This window comes from Echinops telfairi, unplaced genomic scaffold (genome assembly GCF_000313985.2).
Source record: "Echinops telfairi isolate 266 unplaced genomic scaffold, ASM31398v2 ScPeMD7_7468;HRSCAF=8506_0, whole genome shotgun sequence".
In the NCBI taxonomy this organism is placed as follows: Eukaryota; Metazoa; Chordata; class Mammalia; order Afrosoricida; family Tenrecidae; genus Echinops; species Echinops telfairi.
The window spans coordinates 15,122,957-15,134,109 of NW_022111369.1; the positions used below are offsets into that span (position 1 = coordinate 15,122,957).

General features: G+C 38.2%; 1 protein-coding gene across 1 annotated transcript in view; it reads right to left on the bottom strand.

Annotated features, from left to right (window-relative positions):
* BANK1 (B cell scaffold protein with ankyrin repeats 1) overlaps positions 1–11,153 on the bottom strand; it is a 323,683-nt gene that overhangs the window by 200,875 nt on the left and 111,655 nt on the right. The window contains exons 5-6 of the mRNA XM_045284327.1: positions 1,848–1,947; positions 246–442 (exon numbers count right to left, since the gene is read on the bottom strand). Of these exons, the coding sequence (XP_045140262.1) occupies positions 246–442; positions 1,848–1,947 (297 nt within the window). The remainder of the gene's footprint in view (positions 1–245; positions 443–1,847; positions 1,948–11,153) is intronic.

The following is an 11,153-nucleotide window of genomic DNA, read 5'->3' on the forward strand; positions in this document are numbered from 1 at the left end:
TTCCACTAGTCTCTCTCAGACCAGTAAGTCTGGTCTTTTTCATTATTTTGAGTTTTGTTCCACATTTTTCTCCCACTCTATCCATGACCCTTTAGAGAGGTCTCTCTCTCTCTCTCTCTCTCTCTCTCTCTCTCTCTCGCTCACACACACACACACACACACACACACACACACACACACGTGCATGCTCACACAATTAGTTTATAAAATTTTCTTTAAAGGTAAAATGGGGAAATCAAACTTACTGCAAAGTCTTCGAAGGCCTTCTGGAGCGCTCTGTGGCCATGCATTTTAGCAATATGCATTGGATCAGACCCCTCTGTATTTTTCATCTTTGACGCCCAGCTTGCTCCTGAACAGTGCAGTAAATGAGTAGCCAGGTTCGTTAATCCAAATTTTGCTGCACAGTGAAGAAGAGTTGGAAGTTCTTTGAAATGAGAATCTGTAAATACAAAATTTAATAGGTTGTTATTGTTTCTGCAATCCCCTAAGACAAGGCCAAACACAAGCTATTTGTAAATGGAATTCTCACAAAGAACAGACTTTTAGCATGAATTTACTTAAAGGACCCTTCTGCGTTCTTAGGAATTCAGTAGCTCTCTCCTTTTTCTAGTTCTCATTTTAAAGTAAATGTATGCCACTATTCTCCTTAGTATCAAAGATCGGCTCTTATTTGTAGGTAAATTGAAATTAGAAAAGCATGTCACTTCTTAAATATAAAATAAAACATAGTAAAAATCAGCAAAATATTATACTGTAACAATTTCTTCTATCTATACCCAAAACAAAACACAAACACTGTGATTGAGTCCGTTCTGACTCATAGTGAGCCTAGAAGACAGAATAGAACTATCCTACGTGTTTCGAGACTTGAAATCTTTCCTGCCTCAGACAGATTCCTCTTTCTCCTGCACAGTCCCTGGTGGATTTGAACAGCTGACCTTGTGGTTGCCAGCTCAATGGGTTCCTCCCTGTGTCACCAGGGCTCCGAAATGTCCCTGGATGGTCCAAAAGCAAGCAACAATATTCTGTATAAAATGAACATTTTCCTCCTACTTCCATGATGACTTTGCTTTCTTCTGAATTAAAAATAAACATAAAAATCCTTGGTGGGTACATTAGCCTTCTATAAGATTTATTTTTTCTTCACAATATAAGATGACATAGAACAAACAACCCCACATGATTTAAAGGGCAGCATTTGCTCAGAAACCGAGTTCGGGGGAGAGAGAGAGAGGGAAAAAGAACAAATGGAAATGAGAAGCAGGCAGAAATCGAATGAGTATGACTGCAATCCTTGTCCCGGAGCAAAATGTACGACCTGTTGAATGGAAAACTAATTTGTTCTGTAAACTTTCACCCAAATGACAAATAAATGGTTCTTTTTTAAGAAGTAAGACAACATGTTGCAAAGGAAAGCACTCATAAACATTTTAAGATACAAATATTCTGTCAGATTTCTATTGTTTTCATATACTAATATTTTAGAGTATTGAATTTAATATTTGCTTTAGTTGTTGCTAGGTCCCACCTAGGCGATTCTGACCCGGCAGGCCAATGAACAGCAGAATGAAGCACTGCCCCCTCTTCTTGCAGCCTCAGCAGCGTTCCTGCTTTTGAGCCGGATGTGGTCACTCTGTCCTTCCTCCTCAAGGAACGTTCTCTGTTATCTGACCCCCCATGTTACCAAACATTGGTGCCCTTCTGCAAGAACTGCTCCTCCGGATAGAATGTCCAGACTGTAAGGAAGGAAGGCTCACCATCCTTCCACCTGAGGCTCACCACCTTCTGCCAAGAGAGACGGGTTCATTCTTCTGACAATTCGTATTATATTTGATACTGTTTGCCAGCATCGTATCTCAAAGCCATCAGTTCTTCTTCAGGTTCTCTACTGATTGCCCAACTTCGGCACGCATATAAGGCTACCATGACTAGTAGCAGGCATACCTTTAAAATGAAAAGAGATCTTTTGGCACAGATTTTCACAGTGCAATAAGCCTTTGCTTTCCTGGTTGCTGCTGCACTGTGGATCTGAGTCGCATGAAATCCTTAACAACGTCACTATTTGTTCTGTTCGTTTTAATGTCGTCACCTGATGGCCGGGTGAGGGTTTGTGTTTTCCTGATGTTGAGGTGTCATCCATATCGAAAGCTGTCATCTTGGATCTTCAAGCTGTTGCAGGCTCTCCGACCTTCAGCAAGGCAAGGGAAGGGCTTCCAGGGCTCCTCAAATCAGCAAGTGGGGTGCTGCAGAATATTTATTCCGTGTCTTCCTCCAATCCTGATGCATGCTCTTCTTTATATGGTTCATCAATCAGACAGAATTAATATGGTGAAAGATATAACCGTTTGACCACATTTCACAGATTGTAAACCATACACCCTCTTCTTCATCTGTTTGCATAACTGCATCTTGGTCTATGTACAGATTTTTTATGAGCACAATGAAGTGTTCTGGAACTTCCAGTCTGTGTCAGGTTATCCATGATTCGTTATGGTCCACGCAGTCAAATGACTTTGCATAGACACATAAAAGACAGTTTATTCATTAAAACAATAAATAAAATCACAAACTGGTGTGCTAAGAAGAAAAAGATAAATAAAGGGGAAAAATGGATGAGTGGTAGCTTGTTATTATTCTACAGTTTTCACCCTTAGCTGAGAAATAATGCATTTCAGAAATTAAAACCCCACTTACATTAATTGCTATGGCGCTAAGAGGGGCAAGTAATGAAGATGTAAAGCAACAAAAGTCAAGGCATCAAGTGGAACAGTAATTCTACAATCCCAGGACAATACTAAAACAATGGAAAGGAACTGCTTAATGATTTTAAGGATTGAGAATAGGATTTTAAAAATTGGCCTCCTTTGCCTCTTTGCTATTTTGTCATATAAAATCAAAGGAACATAAATAAGTTTAATTTTTTAAATAGAAAGATATTTTTAAACCATTATCTTAAACTATGCGTGTTCAATTTGATGGTATTTTTTTAACAGAAAACAATAGATTAAGATCACATTAAGAACTAACTGTAGTGGAAATTTATATTTCTCATAAATAGGTAGATTAGTTGTCATATTCCCAAAATAAATGCACTTACCGCTCATTCTATTATGTACAGTAAGACAAAAATACCAAGATTTTTTTAATATAAGCATACAAAACTGAATTTTTAAATCACAAAATCTGAGTTATGTCTAAGGCAAGAACCAGCTTTCAAAATAAAAACAATACATTGTCTGAAAAAGCTATTAAGATGTAGTTCTATAATTAGTCTCATTGGAATAACAAACACACACACCCAATGCTTTGCTGCATTTAATTGCTTTACTGCAATTAAAACTAATTCTCAGTTAATAAAGAAAAATATCTAAGTGGTAATGTCAGATTTTTGCACACACTTCATTATCTTTCTATGCATAATATATATTAAAATGTGTATCTATCTGTGCCAATCAGCACATCAAGTACTACTTATTTCAACCTGTCATTTCAGTAACTTTTTAAAGCAACTGTCATTGTAGCCTAAGGTGTTATTTCATTAAATGTTTAATTATTATAAAACGTCATTGCCTTTTTACTTAACTTTCCTGCCAGGGCTTTCTCAAGTTTAACATAATGTTGCATTAAAAAAAAAACTTCATTAATAACTTCTCTATTTTATATACAGGACTAATAACAAGGACTGTGACAGGTATTTATGGCTTTGCAACATTAATTTGTTGGTAGTCAACCCTGTGGAATGACATTTTCAGACACAGTACAAGGATAAGTTCTAAGAATTTCTGCTGATTTAAGATTACCCTCGTGATATTAAAGGGACCTGCAAATTTAATGATTTCTTAAACAGTTTTATTGACATATAGTTAGCATATCATATAATTAAATAGTTCAAACATATTAAAATAATTATTCAATCATTGCCACAATCAATTTTAGAATATTTTCTTTCTTGAACTCATTGTTGTTAGTTCCTCATTTCCCCCAATCACATTTGCCATGCCTCTAGGAAACTATTAATATAGTTTGTGGCTCAGTAGATTTACCTGTCCTGGATTTCATATGAAATAAAAATAAAAAGCACAAACAACAGCAAACCCAGCAACAGTAACAAAATCAAATAGAAAAATATCTCAGTCAAAAGAAAGCATCTGTCCTGGATTCCCTGTGTTTCCAGTTCCTATCTGTACCAGTGTACATCCATCCTCTGGTCTAGCCAGATTTCTAAGGTAGAATTGGGATCATCATAGTGAGTGGGAAGGAAGCATTGGGGAAATTTGTATGTTTCATCGTTGCTACACTGCACCCTGACTGGCTCTTCTCCTCCCCAAGACCTTTCTGTAAGGGGTTGTCCAGTTGCCCACAAATGGCCTTTGGGTCTCCATTCTGCACTCCCCCTCATTCACAATGATGTGATTTTTGTTCCTTGATGCTTAATACCTGATCCTTTCAACACCTTGTGATCACACAGGCTGGTGTGCTTCTTCTATGTGGGCTTTGATGCTTCTGAGTTAGATGGCCACTTGTTTATAGACAATAGAAAAGTGGGTGAAGGGAGATGTCAGACAGTGTATGGTATGACAAAATAATAATGGCTTGTAAATTATTGAGGGTTCATGAGAGAGCAGGGATGGGGAAGGAGGGGAAAATGAGGAACAGATGTCAAGGGCTCAAGTAGAAAGCAAATGTTTTGAGAATGATGATGGCAATAAATGTTCAAATGTGCTTGACACAATGGATGGATGGATGGATTGTGATAGGCATTGTAGGAGCTCCCAATAAAATGATTAAAGGGGAAGAAAAAAAAAGAAAGCATCACTGATCTCTGGTCATATGGAATTCTCTGGAGGCTGAATCCATGTGGAGACCTTGCAAATGCATTTTCATCTTTCATTGTCATCCATATACCTCTGAAACCAGGTGTTCAGTGTTTAACATCTAATATCATTCCCTTCTCTAGATTTGTAGCTTATTATTTACAATCCTTGGATCACACAGGTTGCTGTGCTTCTGGTGGACATAGCTGATGCCTTACTTAGATGGATGCTCATTTGAAGAGAATTCTTTAAGACCTATTCTTCCTGGTAACTGAGTACCATCTGATTTCTTCACCACACTTTGCTGTAGTACCCATATCTTCATTAAAATCTCCATGAGAATAAGTATTGAATAGGACTATGTCACAAAAACTAATTGTTCTTAGGTTATAGCTACAGTTCAGTGTGATCTCAAAATCGATTCATATATCAATGGTTATATATGTCTCTGTCTCACTTTAGAGACATCATTATCATTTTACTGGAGAACATTATTAATCATCCCATGGGGCATATGATAATACTATTGATAGTATCATGAATTGAGCCAATGGTATAACATTTTAGAAACTGTTGAGAAAAGGAAAGTGTATGTGTATAAGACCAAAATACACAGATTGTTGGCTTATACAGATTAAATGCTCAAGCTCCTGGACACTATTTACACAAACAGTGAGGCTTGGAGACAGGGAAAGACTTTCAATAACACTTATCTACAAAGGCAGAACTGTGCCTGCTGGATCAACACATGTGGTGGGGCCTTTCTGGTATTCTCAGGCTGGTTAACTGACAGCCATATTCCTTTTATCTCCTTTTCTACGTTTTTTTAAAATATTGTTTTCTTCATTGACTTAAAATCAATTCATTTATTAATTTTTTTTTCAAAGTTATTCACATGGAAGGTGCTTTGAAGAGCATCTCTCCAGTTTTATTTCAAGTAATAAATTGCATCCATAGAGTTCAAGCACTGGGCAAACCTGCTGCAGAAAACTGTTTGAAAGTGTTGAGGAGCAAGGATGTCCTTTTGAGGACCAAAGTATACCTGTCTCAAGTCATGTTATTTTCAATCACCTCAAATGCATGTGAAAGTTGGGCGTTGAATAAGAAAGATTAAAGAAGAATTGGAATATCTGAATCATGGGGCTGGTGAGGGACTATCGATTCTGTCTTGAAAGAGCATTGTGCTTAGTAACGTAAAAGGGAATCAAAGAAGAAGAGCATCAAAAAGACGGACTGATGCAGTGGCTACAAACAGAACAATTGTGAGGATGCACAGAACTGGGAGGTGTTTTGTTCCACTTCGAGCTGGAATCCACTTGATGGCACCTAACAACAGCAGCAAAGAGGTCAACAGTGAGACTCTAGGAGTGACTTACCTCTAAGGATAGATAGTTCACTATTTCCTACAGCAGTATGCTTCTTGGTTAGACAATACACAGACACACACACAAACCAAATTCACTGCTACTGAGTTGCTGCTACCTCCTAAAACCCTATGGGACAGGGTAGAACTGCTCCTATGAGTTTCAGACACTGTAGCTCTTTAGGGTAGAAAGCCCTGTCTTTCTTCCAGGGATTGCTGGTAGTTTCCAACGGCTGATCTTGTGGTGAGTAGCACAATGTATAACCACTCCGCCATCAGGGCTCCTATCTATCTATCTATCTATCTATCTATCTATCTATCTATCTATCTATCTATCTATCATCTATCTATCATCACATCTATCTAATTTCTGTTAAGGTAAAGTGTATTTCCTTTAAATCACCATATTGTCCTTTGATCAAAATAGGCTGTAGTAGCTACAAAAGCACTTATCTCTGCCATATAGTCATAAGTTATTAATGTCCTCAGCTTCAAGTTCCCTCTTCTGAATTTACAAAAAGATTGAAATAATTAAACGAGTTAACATTTATAAAATCCCTCACAGGGTGTGTGAAACATAACAGACATTTAATAAATATAAGTCTATTCCCCCTTCCTCTCTTCTGCATAAAACAGTTTAAAAGTATCCTATTTCTAATTTATCTCTGTTCTAACCTTCTGATCTTTATGCTTTTCATTATTCCAGAGTTATTCCCATGCTGAGAGTTTGACACTAGAATCAATCATTTGTAAAATAATGGATCATTTTTAAATTGTCAAATAATAACATATAGCAATTATTCTCATAGTGTTGAATAGAGTTTGGGACCTTCTTTTCATTGATCAGGAAATGCTACAGTCTTCTAACGTAAGGTGGGTGTGAACTGCCAGTCCTTCAGTTAGCAGCTGAATGCTTGCCCACTATACCACCTAGGTTTATATACATATACATATATATAAAACCATTATATATTGTTGTTGTTTGTGTATTATTGTCATTTGAATATATTATTTTGTTTAAATTATGCACAGGAAAATGTGTACAAATTCCATAATTTCTATATGCACAATTTAACTCTCACTACCTTTGAGTCAATTCCAAGTCATAGTGGCCAAATAATTCAGAGTAGAACTGTAGTTGGGTTTCTGACACTGGCACCCTTTCTCTCTCCCACAGAGCAGTTGGTGGTTTTGAATTACTTCACCTTGAGGTTAGCAGCTCAACACACAACCCACTGTACCCGAGAGCTCCTGTGCCCAATTTAATGACATGAAATTAAGTTCTGAGGCCACCCTTACTCTTCTTTTTCAAAGTGCTTGCCCCTAATAGACATATAATCACTGTTCTATACGTCTTCTATGTGATTGTTCAAGTTGCTGTTGTCAATTTGATTCCATATAGATAGTCCATTACAAGAGCACAGCACTCAAGGAAGATACTCTTTTAAGAGCGATGACTGGGCTATTGGGTAAGTGTTGGACTACTAACCATAAATTTGGTGGTTACCAACCAACAGCAGTTCCTCCGAAGAATGACAGGATTATCTTCTCTTGTAAAGAGTTACTGTCTTTGAAATCCTATCTCGGTTCACTATGAGCTTTATTAGATTCCATGGCAGTAGATTTGGGGGTTATTTAAAGATGTCTGGTGATTAAGGTTTAATAAGGCAATAGCTTGGGAGATATTATGAGAAGTTAAAATTCTCTTTTTGTTATTCTCTTTTTGATCAGAACTCTTTTATGGAATTGTATAGGATGTTTGGTGCAAATTTTCAGTAATCATAGCTGAACCTCATCCAGTGCTTGTAGTCTCACGTCAAAGGAGGTATTTGCTAATTGAGACAATTTCGTCTCTCTGGGAAAATAGTGTGGGAGTCGCATCTTCCTCCTCTGGCTTCAGTAAAGAGGAAAGTCCAAGAGCACCCGAGCCGAATGCCAATTGCCACGAGGCCGATGTCAGACACGCCTACCCACTCCGCTCCTCTTTTACCCATGCGGACTCCAATTGTTGCTCACATAGCACCCAACCTCTTGCTGTGTTTATAATCCTTTGAAATGACTGAACATAACTCAAAACAATATGCATGGTTATGGGGGGTTATTAGGGAAGTTAATAGGCGATCATAAGTCAAGATCAGAAAGCATTAAGAAAATAGTTCCTGGTTCACAGCAGCACCTCTTCTCAGCCAGCAGCTAAGTCTCTCTCTCGTCCTCAGGGCCTCAGGCATGTGATCCCTTGGCCTCTCCCTCCCTGGGTCAGAAAGCCCACCTACTACTCTGCTTCACTGTCTCCTGACTCCAGGTCCGTGGTTCTCAACCTTCCTAATGCTGTGACCCTTTAATACGGTTCTTCATGTTGTGGTGACCCCCCAACAGTACAATTATTTTTGTTGCTAGTTCATAACTGTAATTTTGCTACTGTTATGAATCGGGCGACCCCCATGCTTAGCCTCTGCTATCTCTGCTGCCTCCACCACTTCAGACAGTGGTCCTGTGCACTCTCTATTGGAGGTTTTTTCTTTCTTAGAAGCCATAGAATTTTGTCTTCCTCTGCTTCTAAGACTGCTTTGTTATACCTGACCAAAACTCAAAACCAAGGTTACTGTCACCAATTGTGATGCACCAAGACCCTCTAGGACACGAGACAACTACTTTGATTTCTGAGGCTGTATAATTTTATGGGAGCACACAATCCAGTAGAGTGGCTGGCAGATTTGAAATGCTGACCTTAATGTTGACAGTCCAAGAGCAACCCATTAAGATAACTGAGTTCCTTGGTATGCCCAGAAGTATGATAAACTGGCAGATCCCTGAGTTAAGCGTCTACTGCATCTTATTTGCATAGTTCCACACTGTCACCCGGTGAAAGTCACTCAGACTAGTAATAGAAGAGCCATATCAAGCAGCTTCACTTCACCTCGCACATTCCATCTCCTCATCCTCTTTCTGACTCTTCTTCTGTTATTCCAGGTGAGTAGAGACTAGTTTTTGTATCCTGAATACCCACTTGCAAGCTTTAAAGACCTCAGGTCCTAGGCTACAAACTAGGAGGTAGAACAGAAACACAGGCCACTTAATTGGGATGGTCCATCATGATCCTAAACTCCAAAGCAAGAAACCAAATGCTATAAGGTGTTTAACTGCATATAAACCCAGTAGTTACTCTTTTAAGTTGAGGTTCTTGCTATCATTGTGAAAATATACATGAGATAATGTTTGAAACTTCAGTTTTTTAATCCCCTTACTGGTCTCCCTGTCAATAATGATAACAACAAATTATCATAATGTTGTATGTGCTAATCACAAGTATACTTGTACATTTGTATGACTCTCGTCATATAATCTTACCTCTATTTGAGTTATTATTTTTCTATATTGACACCAGTTATTTTATAACCAGCTTACAATCCCATGTGTTAGGTTACAATATAAGATTTCTTCAATTCAAAACTCAAACTTGCTGTCACTGAATTTATTGTGATTCAAATCAATCCTACAGGAAAGGGTAGGCTTGCCCCTGTGGGCTTCCAAGACTGTAACTCTGTCATTGCTGTTAGGTGCCTTATAGTCACTTAGACGCATAGCAATGATATGTACAGCAGAAGCATCACCGGCCAGCCCTGGGCTCTCCTCACAATTGTTCCTGTGTGTGCGCCCATCGATGCAGCCACTGTGTCCGTCCATCTCATCAAGGGCCTACCTCTTCTTTGCTGTCCCTCCAGTTTCCCAGATGTGATATCTTTCTCCAGGGATGGATAACATGACCAAAGTATGTGAGTTCAAATGAAGTCTTACAATGTTTGCCTCTAAGGAGCTAGCTAGTTGCATTCCTCCCAAGACATACAGGTTTGTTCTTTTGGCAGTCTATGGTACTTGCAATACTCTTCACCAACACCATCCTTCAAATGCATCTGTTTTTTAGTCTTCCTGATTCAATTTACAACTTTCACATGTATCTGAGGCAATGGAAACTGCCATGGTTTGAGTCTGGTACACCTTAGTCCTCAAAGTAACATGCTTTCTTTTTAATACTTTCAAGAGGTCTTTTGCAGTAGATTTATCCATTCAATACACCATTTGATCTCTGGCTGCCTGTTACCATGGGCATTGATTGTGGATCCAAGCAAGATGTCATTCTTGAAAACTTCAGTCTCTCATGATGATACCTATTGGTCCAGTTGGGAGGATTTGGTTTTTCTTTACATTGAGTTGTAATCCATACTGGAGGCTGCAATTGCGGACCTTCCACAGCATGTACTTCAAGTTCTCTCCATTTTTAGCAAACAGGATTGTGCTGTATCCAACTTCTCTGCATATTTGTTTAGAATGCAGATGGAATAAATATGGTGAGGAGATATGACCCCGATGCATGCCTTTGCTGATTTTATCCCATGCAGAATCCCCTTATTCTGTTCACACAACTGCCTTTAGATGCATGCACAAGCTTCTCGTGAGTATACATAGAGTTCTGAAATTCCCATTCTTCCCAAGGTTCTCCATAACTTGTTATCATCCACACATTCAAATATCATTTTGTGGTCAATGAAACGTAAGTAAAAATCTTTCAGGTATTCTCTGTTTTGGGCCACGATCCATCTGACATCTATAATGATATCTCTTGTTCTCTGTCCACTTCTGAATCCAGCCTGAATCTTTTGGATCTCCTTGTCAATGGACTACTACAAATGTTGTTGGGTGGTCTTCAGCAAACTTTTACTTGCATGTGATATTAATGATATTATTCTATAATGTGTTCATGGTTTCATGTCACCTGTCTTTGGAATGGGAATAATTGTGAATCTCTTTCAGTTTGCTAGGTAATTGTCTTCCATATTTACTGGCATAGACAAGAAGCTGCTTCCGGTACTTCATCAGCATGTTTTAACATTTTTTGAAGTTTTTATTTATTTATTTATTATTACTTTTTAATCATTTTATTAGGGGCTTATACAACTCTTATCACAATCCACACA